The sequence below is a fragment of the Arachis ipaensis genome, chromosome B1 (assembly GCF_059453495.1).
Source record: "Arachis ipaensis isolate K30076 ecotype BB chromosome B1, ASM5945349v1, whole genome shotgun sequence".
In the NCBI taxonomy this organism is placed as follows: Eukaryota; Viridiplantae; Streptophyta; class Magnoliopsida; order Fabales; family Fabaceae; genus Arachis; species Arachis ipaensis.
The window spans coordinates 24,301,649-24,316,118 of record NC_142436.1 but is presented as its reverse complement, the minus strand read 5'-3'; the positions used below and the strand labels follow the sequence as shown (position 1 = coordinate 24,316,118).

Sequence of the window (14,470 nt, the reverse complement as noted above, 5' to 3'; positions counted from 1 at the left end):
TAATTTATTAATTAATTTATATCTATTATAGTATTATATAGTAGAAGTATTTATTGAAAATATATAATTAATAGTTATTATATAATTATGAAAAAAATTATAAGTGAGTTTATAGATAAAATTAAAATAAGTTAAATAGAAGTAAATTATTTGATAAAAGATATCTATATGTATTATGATTTGCATATATATAAGACAAGCATGACAGTTCGGTGGTTATTCATGCATGTCTCCGTCTTTGAGGAGAGGTGTTTAAATATGAAGGACCATTAGGTACAAATTTAATTCTTTTTAATCATATTCTCTCATTGCATCGTATACTATTCTTTTCTGTTACTATTACTCTTTGCACAAATATAAGTTTTAGAAAATAGTAATATTAAATTGAATGTTCTTATCTATGAGAATATTATGACTTATTATATTATAAATTAACAATATACCATATAATAGAAAATAAAAATATATATTTATTTTTTGTTATCTATATTATTCTTTTTTAATGGTCTAAAATAATTTATATATTATAAAATTATTTTTATTATTTATGCAATATTTTTTTTGGTAATTATTTGTTGATAAATGTTGAATTAACCATGCTATTTATTATATTTTAATGTGTTTACTTTAAAAATGTTTGCATAACAGAGAGAAAAAAAAACATAAAGTCAACATTTTCATGGATCATAAAAAATATGAAATAATCAGTGTTTATTAAAAATATATTTATTATATCATACATTTTTTTTATTACAAATAAAAATATAATACTAAAAATCAGGAGTAGCTAAAATTATAGGATATGTGAAGATTTAACTATTATTTGATACCTAGTATTTTGGACTAAAGATGATAAAAAAATAAATTTCTAAAATTTAATCATCTTCTGATATTATATTAGTAGATACATAAATCGTCTCGTAGATAGCTAGAAAGATTTACGTATATAAACACGGGAGCTTGTAACCTTCACAGGACGGGGCGGGTGCAACAGTTATCTTTATGCTGTAGTTGTTAATGTGCCATGATTGACTCTATTATTGCTATATGTTGAGATGAAATCTTTTGTTGAAGAAAATAACGAGTTCTCTTCTCCTGTATCCCTTTTTTTGTCTCTCTCATTTGTTTACCTACCATATGTATCTTATATGTAATTATAAATGAATACTTTATAAATTTGACAATAAAATTTTGGTAAAGTTAAACATGATATTGCGTAATTGCAATTAAAATTAATCATAAGTGGGATATTTTAATTTTTAACTATTAAAAATTAAATTTGTAATTTTAGCGCATTTAAAAGGCAAAAATACTGACAAAGATACTTTTATCTTTTTAATTGATGTTCAAAGGGATATTTAAATAGTTAAAATTAACATTTAAATGGAATAATTTAATCTATTTACAAACCAATATAATTTTTTAATGTTGATAATTGTTGATGCACTTTGATATAGATAACCATTAGTTGACAATTGTCCTGCATGTATTTAGAAAGAAGGACAATTAAAACGTGACGTTTTTGAAAAAACTTTAGAAAAATGAATTTGTTAGACTTCGAACACAAGATATGTGTTTAAATATAAACAGAGTAATTATGTTCTGCTTTGTGACCAAAAAGTATTTTCAGAAATTGAAACAAAATTTAAAATCAAATGTTAAGTGTTAACCTCCAAAAAAACCAAATTTTCAGCAAACAAGTTACAGATTATGATAAAAGTAGTTTTCAATTTAAATACCAGAAAAAAGTTAAAACGGGAAGAGTACACTGATAGAGAGTGATGTTAGATGTCTTAGGTAAAGAAAGGCCAACTTCTAAGTTGGCATCAAAGGAAAATAAAAAGCATTGTTCCAAATGTCGTACGGTTCTCTTATTACCGAACGTGACTTGATAGGTTGTGAGAATGATGTGGTTGTAGCCAATGAAGACATAGGGACCGTCTAATCCGAGTTAGACTCTGAGCTTGAGGACACGTAGTCAGGGTGATTCAGGCGTCGATAATTCCTGAATGATGAGGCCATGTTGCGATAACGTCCACGAAGTCGTTCAAGGACGTTGCGGGTTTCGTAGTGGACAACTTTCTCCTCCTCTAACAAGTCCTGGTTGAAGTCATCAACGACCATTGCGTGCAACTCCAGTCTCCAGCAGCTTTGTCAACAAGGCCGCTGCAGCATCTTTTCGAGCAAGATGTTCATCGTGCGAATATCTCCCGGCGGCACTGCAAGAAGAATACTCCGAGGCGTTGGGAACGGCAACCAGAAATCTGTGAACAGTTTTTCTGGTGGCGAATTCGAACGTCTGCATGTGGTAGACAAGCGGAGGTTCGTGCAGACTAGTTCACACTTGACGGAGTGAGGTCTGGCGGCTCTTGTAAAGAGCCATATGGCTCTAATCACGATCTGGAACGAATTCGATCCCTGCAAAGAAAGATGGGGTCAGACACGTACTGCAGGTGCAAAATGGGGCTGTTGTTGTAGGTGGATGATGACACAGACGTACCATTTTCGTTCCGGCCCGCTAGGGTCAACTGGCGAAGGACGTCATTCTGGTTGAAGGACCAAGGATTAGTGTGGACGATTGAGCCAGCACGTCGCCATGCCTTCTCAAGTAGTGTACGATTCAGTCGTTCAGCAACTCCATTCTGTTGTGGTGTTTCTCTAACTGTCCAATGTCTCACAATGCCTTCTCGATCATAGAACTCCTTGAAAGCCCCATCCGTGTACTCTGTGTCATTATCTGATCATAGAGTTTTCAGCTTCTTACCTGTTCGGTTTTCAACCATTGCTCTCCATCGCTTAAAAGTGTCAAATACCTCATTCTTATTCTTGAGGAAGTAAACCCCAACATACCTGGAATAATCATCAACAAAAGTAACAAAATACCTGGAACCACCATTGGAAGTAACTTTAGACGGGCCCCAAGCACCAGTATGCACGTAGTCTAACAACCCTCTGCTTTTGTGCTTGCTTGTAGAAAATTTCACCCTGTGTGCCTTTTCATACATGCAATGCTCACAAAATTCCATTTGTGGTTTCTTCATATTCTTCAGCAAACTTTGTCCACAAAGCAATGATAGAACTTTCTCTGACATATGTCCAAGCCGCATGTGCCATATTCTTGTGCAATTTGTTTGATCTCTATTTTCACCGATTCCAACTGCTAATTCACCTATGACTGTTGTCCCCAAAAGAGAATAAAGATTACCGTGACGAACTCCTTTTATCACTACTAAAGAACCACAAACAACTTTTAGTACCCCATTTTTCGTAACTATTTTGCAACCATTTTTTCCAACAAACCTATGGAAACAAGATTTTTCCGCAAGTCTGGAATATGTTTCACATCCTTTAAGGTTCTTACTATTCCATCATGCATCTTGATTCTTATAGTACCCAACCCCACAGTTTTACAAGTATGATCATTGCCCATTAAAACTATGCCACCATTTATGCTTTGATAGGTAGTAAACCACTTTCTATTTGGGCACATATGGTGAGATGCTCCTGAATCAAGAATCCACTTATTGAAGATTTCATAAGATTGTTCTGTCACAGAGTAACAGTCCTCCTCATCATTTGAGATGTAGCTTGCTTCTTGCTTTTCTTTTGGGTTGCCGTTGTTCTGTTTCTTGAAAGTTATCTTCTTATTTGGATAATTTGCTTTAAAATGTCCAGGCTCCCCACATTTAAAGCATGTTCTCTCCGCGTGAGGTCTAGATTTTGGCCAAGACTTTCCACGCTTATTACCTTTTCCTCTTTCATTAGTCCTTCCTCTAGCCGCGAACAATCCTTGTGCTTGATCATTATACTCTCTTCCATTTGGAGATGACATTACACTTGTAGCAACCTTACGTAGATCATCCGCTAAAAGTGATGCTCTCGTCTCATCCATGGTCAGAGTGTCACCCACCAGCATCAATGTCTACACCAGATTTTCATAGGACTTCGGTAATGAAAGTGCAATATGAGTGCCTGATCCTCATCATTAATTTTCACATCTATATCCTTTAAGTTTGATATAATCCTATCGAACTTATTGATATATTCTCAGATTGAGGTACCTTCTTTCATCTTGCATGTATACAATTTGAATTTTAAGTAGATCCTGTTAGTTAGAGTCTTCGTCATGAAGTTATTCTCTACCTTTGCCCAAACGCCTGCTGCAATTGCTTCTTCATTTACCAAAAAAGTAACATCCCTCTCAAGATATAAGATTATTGTAGCCCGCGCCTCAAGATCTAATTCTTCCCAATCCTCATCTTTCATTTCCTCCGACTTTTTCTCTTTTCTTGCCAGCGCCTTGTGTAATTTTTGTGATATAAGCAGATTTTTCATTTGCATCCTCCAATAGGAAAAATCATTTTTCCCATTAAATTTCTCGATTTCATATTTGTCTACTTTGACATTACCACTAGTAGAAGCCATTATATTTAAAATTGAATTTTACCACGCAAATAATGAATAATATAACGTTGGCTCCTGATACCAATTGTAGAGTCTGCAGCGGAATTTGGACTTCTAATAGATACAAAGTAATATGAAATTGAACACTACTCACAATAATGCACTAACTATAACAAAGACAATATGAGAAAATATGATGTGAATTAATTTTCTTTCTTATTTTTGATGATGTTTCAATTACAATGCTACAGAAATGTATATAGTATCATCTATGTTATAATTTCAATGATCAAGAATAAAATTTTCTTATGAAAACTACCTACAAGTTCTCTCCTATTAAAAATTCCTTGTAAACTTATTTTACTCCCTAAGTTTGCTCTTAGCCTTCCTGTATTCTCACAAGTGTGAATAAACAAATGTAATTCGCTTCTACTTTTGAAGCTGAATCACAGCATCAAAGCTGAATTGTTGTCCCTCTTCAAAGGTACTTTTAAGATCTTCAAAGCTTTGCTCAACTCTCAGGTTAGTGCTAACCATCAACCGCTCCTGCAATCATTACATATTGATATTAATGTTAAATACTTTTCACAGAAGCAACCTAATCCAAATATAGCATATGGCAAAATACCTTCTCCACATACTCAGCTACAGTTGAGTTGATAACTTTCTTGATAACTTCCTTGTACACTCTTGATGGCCCAAGCACCTCTAACAAAATTTCTTTTGGTATCTGTTGTACACAACATATGGCAAAAATTGGATTAATCTCCTTTGTATCAAAGACCTATACAGCTGAATCAACAACAGAGCATAACTGGTACCTCGATTCTATCTAAACATACCAAACGTATTGTTCATAGTAAGAAGGAAGAGAAAATGGAGAAAAGATTAAGTATCTATCTGATTCAAATCTTCATGACAAACCAATGCCAAACGCCAACAACAACATAGCCAATGGAGACTAAAACAGAGACTTGATGACTATGGATAATTACATTTGGTGTTTTTCCTGGCAGTCCCCAAATTGTTGGAGCAGCAATTGGCCATGAGAACAAAAGAAAAATTCAAGTTTAGTGACAAAGGAAACTAAAATTATGTTCCAGAGCAGTTATAGATTCAGTCAATCTTTTTCATTGGCTATCCTTTTCTCTCATTTTTATTTTTGCTATTAGCTCGGGAATCCATGGAAATTCATTACACTTCAAATTTAGATATAAATCCACACAATTAAAACTTGATAGTGTTCTTCATATATAAGTCGACAGATACTTCACCTCCTTTTACTCTTCGGAATCCCGGAATTGGTTGTGCTGCTGCAACCATTTTCCCAAAGACATCATCAAAGATCTGTTGAGTTTTGCTTCCAGATACCTTTATGCTTATCTGAACAGAAGCATTTAAACAAAGCATTCACCATTTAAAATTTACAGGCACAAGGAAACCATGACTATGCAACCCTAGAAATTACACGTGTGGGACAATTTAACAGCCAATTGCACATTACTAAACGTGTCAAAGAATATAACAGAAAATTATATGTGTTCCTGAACACACACTATGCTTTTGAGCAAAATCATGAGCTTGCATATGCTTATTATTGAATAATGTAATTATCATATTGTACATATATCTAAACAATTATTTCATGATTCTGCCCTGCTGGCCCTGCATATTCCTTCTCTGATCATTTAAACTTATTTCGATTAGAGGTTGTGCCTGCATGTACCTTTAGTTCTTTAGAATCACTGATGTCACCAACAGAGACAGAGAACTCCTCGAACTGTGCACAAGTAATTTCAGTATCTACAAGAAGAAAAACCGAAGTCCAAGAGAATTTGTTTACATAAAAATCAAGAGTTTCGATTAAAATGAGCATGGTTTGAGCTAAGGAATACTAGCATCTGATAAAACGGCAGCATTAGGAAGACATTGAACGTGTTCCCTGAACATTTCAAATTTAATATGAATGAATTTAAGCAGGTTGAACTAGAACAAACAATGACGCAATTTGAAATATAGAAAGCAGCAGTGCCTTTTTGTTGCAGCATGTCTAAGCTTCCATGAAGGAGGCAGACGTGTAAAATTCATGGTGGGGATTATGAACTCATCTACTCTCTGCTTGCATCTGGCCACCTGCAGCTGCCACAAAATATGCATTTTAAAAATAAACAATCTACGATTAGTGGCTTCTCTCAGAATAGAAGAAGAGAAATAACCTGTGGAGTTGGATTTACGATGAAGGTTTGAGATAGAGATGCTGCTTGCATTGTTTGTGTGCTACAATTGTCACCGGAAATATACGCTGAGCAAGAAAATTCGCAAATTAGAAGAAATGAGGACTGAGGAAGTACATATCTGGTAATTCAGGCTTAGATACTACTTCACCAAACTCTGCTGCTGCCTCCTCTTCCTTCTAGTTCTGTTCACTTCTACTTATCTTCACTTACACCCAAATTAATTGCACCAAAATATATCTATTGCAATCATATATTTATATCCGGTAAAGACTAAAGAAAATTCTATCATTCAAACTTCAAAGTCTATTTATATGGTTATTTTTCATTGTATTTGGAAAAGCTTTTAAAAAGAAAATTTTAACCACTTTAAAAATTATATTGTGTGCTTAGGGCTTGTTACGGTGAATTTTTGAGTTTTTTGTTAAATTATTTATTTTAAAAAGATTTTTAAAAAAATAAAAATAATTTTATGTTTAGATATTTTATATAAAAAAATTTTATCTATTAATTATATTTAGATATAATATAAAAATATTTATTTATTTATTTATTACATAAAAATATTATTTTTAAGAAAAAAACTTTTTTTAAAAAAATATAAATTATAATTTTTTTTAAAAAAATATTTTTTTATATTTTATTTTATTATTAAAAATTTAGCAAATATACTATATGCACTAATATATTGACAGAAGCTCTTTTCTTTTGGGGGAGGAAAACAATCATCGTTTGTTGGGGGGAGGGGAGGGGCTATTTTTTTTGGTTATGGAAGTAGAAGTGGTGATATACCTTAACATTGTAATTTTTGGTGTTTTTTGAAATTGTGGAAGTACAGAAATCGGAGTACCTTAAAATTTTTTTTTTTACCACAAATCGGACGGTCCGATTTGTGTACCTCCTACAAATCGGACGGTCCGATTTCTGCACCTCCCACAAATCGGACGGTCTGATTTCTGCACCTCCCACAAATCGGACGGTCCGATTTCTGTACCTCTAATAAATCGGACGGTCCGATTTCTGCTTCTCTAATTAAACGATCCCACATTTGAGTATAACACCCCAATAATCCACATTTTAAAAAAACACCACTACCACTCCAATATTAAAAATAAAAAATTCGAGGGGAGGGGGAGAAAATGATTGGGCCTCATTAATACAATCATTGATATATCTTTCACAGTTTCAACTTCTACTAAAATATAAAATTCCCAAAGTCAAACGATAAAACGAAACATTAAGTTGTTCCCCACGAGAAAAATCACCACTTATGACCAGTTTATAACATAAGCTTTTCACGTTAGTGTACCATACTACTGAAGAACGAAATAATGGAGAAACTCATGCTGCATTGTTGAGCTTGCATTCCGCTTAAAGAACAGGTGGCTAGATTGCACGGGTGAAGTTGTTTGCGATTAATATTTAAAATGATCACATCGTATACAATGTTACATTTGAAGGTAGCGAAATAAAACCTAACGAAATGCACATAATTATTGCTTCAAGTCATTGATAAATCAAGCTTCCCCAGCATTCTAAGTACAGAAATCCAGTAAAATCTTGTGTACTCTAGATAGAGTTACAAAATAATGTCTTGCAAATTTGCACCATCTACAATAATAACTAAATCTTTGGATACAAAAAATGGAGCTAGAAGGAGTCATTGTCCTTAATGCCAAAGGAGGATTTCAACTTATTAGCAAGAAGTGGTAGCATCTTGATACTGTCTTGGATCGCCTCATCAGCACAGGAAACCATATCATTCATGGCCCCACCTTTCTGCTGGAGCTTTGCAGACTCATACCTATCTTGACATACCATCAGAGATCTATTCAATTTCTCCTGCACCATGTTCAAAACAAGGTATTTATTGTCCAAATAATGGGAAATCAACAACAAAAACTACTAAGCCTTTTACTACAAGGTGAGGTAAGTTACATGGATCTATGAATACCATATCTTCAATAGGAAATCAAACTAAATGTTTTGGAGGTCCAAAGATCTTCCAATGCAAAATTTTCGAAGATGCATGCATACACATACATATCTGCTCTATTTCTTACAACAAACCATTAATTTTCATCAAAAAGTGTTGAAAAAGTAAAGTGTGAATTGGGTCCAATTTTAATGTTTGCAAACCCTATAATCAATAGTGGATCGAGTTTCAACTGATTACCTAGAATGAAAGACAATTAATCGTTGATTGTACTATTGAGACTTGTTTATTAAATTAATTCACAATACTTTTGCAATTAAAGAAGCAACAACAGTTGAGAAAGGAAGGAGAGACTTACCTGAAACTTTTGCATCTCAGTATCAAAAGTCTGTTGAACATTAGCAAGAGGAATACTGCAATTTTCGACACAAGAAGTTATCTCTTCCTGCCTTCTGCTCCTATCAAAGCACTCATACGCACATTTGAAATATGCTTTCTGGAAAGGTCAAATCCAATCAAACAATGAACTATGTAGAATAGGAAGCTTGCAAGTGCAAAATTTGTCATCGTATTGAAGCAGTCAAGAAAGAAGAAACCTGGAGAGTGAAATTGACATGGTCTTGGATAGGGGCAAGGTCATTTTGAGCAGCTACATTGACTTCATCAAGCTTCTGCCTCAGTCTTTGTTGAGCAAGATGCTCTTCAGCTCCCGCAAAGTGATCCATCCTATTCACTGTCAACAAATAGTTCTTCACATTTAGTTTCAGAACTCAAGTTCCATAAGAGGGAAGAATCCCCCAAGTTTATGAAACTGAAAAGCAGTCAAGGAATCGAGATTCAGGTCATAAATTTGATGACGAAAAGAGGGAAACACATTAGAGCTTGAAATTGCAATTGAAATCGAATACAAAACAGGGATTAGGGTGCAGCCATTTGGGTACACGCGAGAGCGACCAGGCAAACCAAAATATGAAAGCCGAATGGAATCACCTGAGCTGAAATGGAAAAATATCAACACCTAGCCATGCAGTGAAGAGTAAAACAAGTCTCTGAATTATATCCCAAAAATCCGAACTTGTCGTGCTATTGAACCTGCACTCTTCTTCCTCTTACTCTTACTCTTCCTCTTCTAGCCGAAAATAAGCCATTCGGAAGGGTTTAAAGGGTTTAAGCCACGAAACATTTTTTTGGACTTGGATTGGGCCTTTAATTTTTTCTGTCACTACTTTGGGCTTTTAGTTTGTCCAATCAATACAGGTCCATGTGAAAGGCTAGCTTAGTTATCATTATATGTCAGATTGGAGAGTCACACCAAAAAGGTACCTCATATGCATTTGGTCTTTTATTGTGCTTGACAGCTTGAGGCTTAGCACAAAGCCACAAACCAAGATTTTGAGAACCGGACCGGTCATCGAATCGTTTTACTCACTGGTTCACTGATTTATTGGTCCAACCAGTCCAACCGTTTTAAAATAAAATAATAAATAAATTATAGAACAACTCTCATCAACACAATAAAAACAATCAATAAATCATCAATACAATAAAAATTATAGAATATGTGTATTGCTATAATATAAAATTACAAAACATGTCTACAGGCATGTTACTTATTATTATGACTGCCTCTATCACCAGTTCATTGTGCTGATGGTTTTCAATGCTGCAAGCTACTCCACTCCTAATTTTGAGCTGCTCCCTAATAAAGTTTCAAGTAGAATTTTCAAAACATTTTAATACTATGGCTCAAAACATATTCAAGCTTGAGGTGTATGCATGTATTCAATGAAATCAAAGCAAAATTAACTGTGAGAAGAACATTAAACTTACTCGTGGTTTTTATAGAAAGCATTCCATCTGTTTTACAAGCTTCAAATATAAACAGCTCAAATGCTCATCAATAAAATATAAAAATTATGTAGATGTTTTTCCTCTCTAAAATGAATAGTCCAATTGTTAAGTTATTCCAGTTGTCAGTATCATTATTAGAAGAAAATCTCAGCTTGAAATCAACCTATTATACATCAAACTCCAAAAGATTATCAATTTTAACCCGATTTTAACAAGATCAGCACAATGATTAACAAAAAAAAAAAAAGCACTGAGTGAGGTAATGAGCACAAAATCAAGAAACTTTAATAAAATTTAACATCAGAAAAAAAGCAAGAACAAGCCAATAACAGTTTATCAGTACCAATTTAGCATCAATCAATAAGCCAGTAACAGAGTTCATTAATCAAGAACAGGCTAGAACAAGCCAGAGTAGTGAGCAAAGCCAATCAAGTTTTTCACATAGTTTTCACAAGGTTAACACAAAAATTAACATGCTTTAACAAAGATTAACAAAGTTTTTAACCCAATTTTAACAAGCTCAGCACAGTGATTAACAACAAAAAAAAGTCCTAAATGAGGTAATGAGCACAAAATCAAGAAACTTTACCAAAATTTAACAACAGATAAAAAAAGCCAAGAACAAGCCAGTAACAGTTTATCAGTACCAATTTAGCATCAATCAATAAGCCAATGAATAACAAGCTCAGCACAATGATTAACAAAAAAAAAAAAAAGCACTGAATGAGGTAATGAGCACAAAATCAAGAAACTTTAACAAAATTTAACAACAAACAAAAAAGCCAAGAACAAGCCAGTAACAGTTTATCCGTACCAATTTAGCATCAATCAATAAGCCAATAACAGAGTTAATTAATCAAGAATAGGCTAGAACAAGCCAGAGTAGTGAGCAAAGCAAATCAACCAAGAACAAGCACTAAGCACTGACAGAGCATCCAATTAACTCAAGCACAAAGTAAAAAAACAAACCAGCAACACATCACTTAATCAATAATCATCAATCAATGAAAAACAAAACACCAACAGTGAGTATTAAAAAACGACGATCACTAACCATCGAAGAACAAGCATGAAGAGGGTTTGGTTTCTGGACAGACAATAAAAAAAACACGAAGAACAAGCACTAGCAGTGAGCATTGACCTTCGACGGACGACGGAGAGCGGTTGAGCGCAACGGACGACGGCGAACAGGCGACTGATGAGAGCGAACATGGGATGGTGAGAGCGAAGTAACGAACGCCGATAGCACGAAGACGGAAGTTCTTGAGTGCGACGGAGGCGGCAGCAGCAATCTCTCACTCCGACAGACGGCGACAAGATTGGTGGAGACTAGGGTTTGCTTTCTTTGGTGGAGGCTAGGGCATTTTGCTGATGACCAAGGAAGGAGTTGGAGAAGGGAGCCAAACGTGTGCAATCCCTTTTTTCCTTTCAACAAGGTTCAAAAAACCAGACCGGTCATCGAACCGCTCTAGTTACTGGTTTACTAGTTTATTAGTTCAACCAGTTCAACCGTGGTTCAACCGGAAAAACCGTTTTATAATAAACACCTGATTCTATAAAAATTCAATGAATAAAGCAACTGGTTCTAAACACTCTTCTACTGCATTTTTTTACTTCAAAAGGGGATTATAAACAACTAGTTCTATGAATAAACAAACTACAATGATATGCAATGCCAAAAATAGGCCAATGATAAAATAATAAAGGGTTTCTCTCTTCAATTCTATGTTCAAGCTTGTAGCATACCAGAATCAACAGAATAATACTGTTAAAATAGTCTTCCTTCTTAATTCTTATATACCTCAAAGAATTTCCTACAAAATGAAAATTGAACACAACACAGCTTTAAAACAAAAACAAAACAACACTCAGAAATCAATCACCTCTTCTAAACTCAGCCTTAAAACAAAACAGAACAACATTCAGAGTACGAGCATTAATCACAAAAAATTGATTTCTGAAACAACAAAAACAGCAGAACAACATTCAGAGTTTGAGCATTGATCACAAAATATTGATTTATGAAACAAAACAAAAACAGAAGAACAACATTCAGAGTTTGAGCATTGATAACAAAAAATTGATTTCTGAAACAAAACAAACACTGCGAAACCAACAGAACAGCATTTAGAGTTTGAGCATTTATCACAAAAAATTAATTTCTGAAACAAAACAAACAATCAACAAAACAATGAAAACATAATTTTTTTCCTTTAGAAGAAGAAAACAATGAAAACATGAAGCATATAATAAATCAATGATCACCAATATCCAGCAAGAATCTCAAAGACAACAATAAATACACAACAACAATTTAGCAAATAAACAAGAACAAGACCTAAATAGAAAATCCAACAAATTAAATCACAGAAACCTAACAATTTAGCAAATTAAAACAATAGCAGCCCAACAATTTAGCAAATTATCAACTTAAACAGGTTCAAGAACAGAAAATTACAACAACAAAAAAATAAAATAAAAATAACAGAAGAACAAAAGAACAACAACACAAGAACAATTAGCAAATTAACAAGTTCACACTAACCGTTAAAATTTACCAGAAGAACACTAATGCAAGTGGAATCATCATGCTAATAAGTTTTCTACAAAGATGCTATTTGTGCAGCTAAAATTTCCTAATTACTAAGATCCAATTATTCTAATTTCACATGCAATCAACTTACTAAGTTTCTAAAAGCTAGAAATGATAAAACCAACCCGAAATATGGTTAAAGCATTTCATCAAACATGTTGAGTGCGGTTAACTTGAAGCGAAATAAGAGAATTCAAAGCTTAGTATCAATGTGATAGAGAAGAGAACATAACTATTGTATACTTTAATTCAGTTTATGAAAAAAATCCAAATCACTGCCAAATCAAATAGTTACTTATTGTAATAGAAATAAGAAGTTGCAGAGTTTCAAGCAGAGTATTGGTGTTGTGTGAGTGTATTGTCTGGTGGTGGGTTTAGGGAACTCACGGCGGCGACAAAAGAGAGCAGTTCGACGGCTAGGTGGAGCGCGCGGGTTGGTCGCAGAGTTTGAAGCAAGGCAACATGGCTTCCAGACGAACGCGAACCCGAACGGTGAACGGCGAGTGAACGCGAACGGTGAACGCCGAGCAAACTTGAACGGCGAAGAACGCGAACGAAGATGACGGCTGAACGAAGGCGCGAATGTTAACGGCAACCAATGGCGGCGGAAGCGCGGCTGAGCAGACAAAGACGACGGACGCCGAGCTCGAGGAAGCAGCTGCGATCGGTGACAGCGAACAGGGGTTGAAGACTTGGAGCACGAGGGAAGCTAGATAGACGGACGGACGGCGGCAGTATGCCACTCCTTGCGGCGGCGGTGGTGTAGGCTTACAGTACTAGGGTTTTTTGGATGAGCTTCTGTGAATGAAAGAAACGGAGGGAGAAATGGAGAAAGAAACGAATGAGCTTTAGAACCAACTACCAAGAGTGAAAGTAAGCAAATTTGGCGAAAACGACGCCGTTTCTTTTAAACCGGTTAGTTCTCTGTCCAGTTCAACCGGCCGGTTCGACGATTTTCCTCCGATTTTTAGAGAAACGGTTTTAGGGGACAAACCAGACCGTAATTGCTGCTGGTTCACGGTTAGACCGGTCAAACTGGCTGGTCCGGTCTGGTTTTTATAATATTTCCTTTCAACAAAAGAAACGGCGTCGTTTCTTATAAACCGACCGGGTCTCGGTCCGGTTTGACCGACTGGTTCAGCGGTTTGTATCCTGTTTCTAGAACATCGATTTCTGCTAATAAATCGAACCGCTTAAGCTATCGGTTCATGGTCAGATCGGTTTGATCGGCCGGTCCGGTCCGGTTTTCAGAACATTGCCATAAACTAAAGTAAACTAAGAACTAACCTTGAGGTAGCGTTTGTTTGTAGAGACTGGAACTGAGACTCAGGGACAAGAACTCAGTATTATGTTTGTTGAGGTAGAGACTGACACTTAAATTTGTGTCTCTGTCTCAAAAATTTCAGTATTTCAATACCTCCAAAAAGTAGGGACACTGGAAACTGAGATTTT

General features: G+C 35.0%; 2 protein-coding genes across 12 annotated transcripts; both read right to left on the bottom strand.

Annotated features, from left to right (window-relative positions):
* Positions 1-4,603: 4,603 nt before the first annotated feature.
* On the bottom strand, positions 4,604-6,869 carry LOC107617243 (uncharacterized). 6 transcript variants are annotated; one of them, XM_088502413.1, is made up of 7 exons: positions 6,621-6,869; positions 6,437-6,543; positions 6,131-6,207; positions 5,679-5,787; positions 5,400-5,413; positions 5,033-5,134; positions 4,604-4,950 (listed from the first exon to the last, which is right to left on the bottom strand). In XM_088502413.1, exons 2-7 carry the CDS (start codon positions 6,450-6,452, stop codon positions 4,834-4,836), a joined length of 435 nt encoding a protein of 144 aa, XP_088358539.1. In that variant the 5' UTR covers positions 6,453-6,543; positions 6,621-6,869; the 3' UTR covers positions 4,604-4,833. The 6 variants fall into 6 exon arrangements, with proteins under 6 accessions (XP_088358539.1, XP_088358538.1, XP_088358540.1 ...); XM_088502412.1 differs by having other exon boundaries at positions 6,131-6,204; positions 6,303-6,543; positions 6,621-6,846; XM_088502414.1 differs by having other exon boundaries at positions 6,437-6,537; positions 6,621-6,846.
* Positions 6,870-8,029: 1,160 nt separating this feature from the next.
* On the bottom strand, positions 8,030-11,857 carry LOC107627414 (uncharacterized). 6 transcript variants are annotated; one of them, XM_021119125.2, is made up of 5 exons: positions 11,480-11,857; positions 10,185-10,273; positions 9,171-9,307; positions 8,933-9,070; positions 8,030-8,480 (listed from the first exon to the last, which is right to left on the bottom strand). In XM_021119125.2, the coding sequence occupies exons 1-5, from the start codon at positions 11,635-11,637 to the stop codon at positions 8,289-8,291; spliced, it is 714 nt and encodes a 237-aa protein (XP_020974784.1). In that variant the 5' UTR covers positions 11,638-11,857; the 3' UTR covers positions 8,030-8,288. The 6 variants fall into 6 exon arrangements, with proteins under 6 accessions (XP_020974784.1, XP_020974786.1, XP_020974794.1 ...); XM_021119127.2 differs by having other exon boundaries at positions 11,567-11,855; XM_021119135.2 differs by having other exon boundaries at positions 10,405-11,623.
* Positions 11,858-14,470: the final 2,613 nt, after the last annotated feature.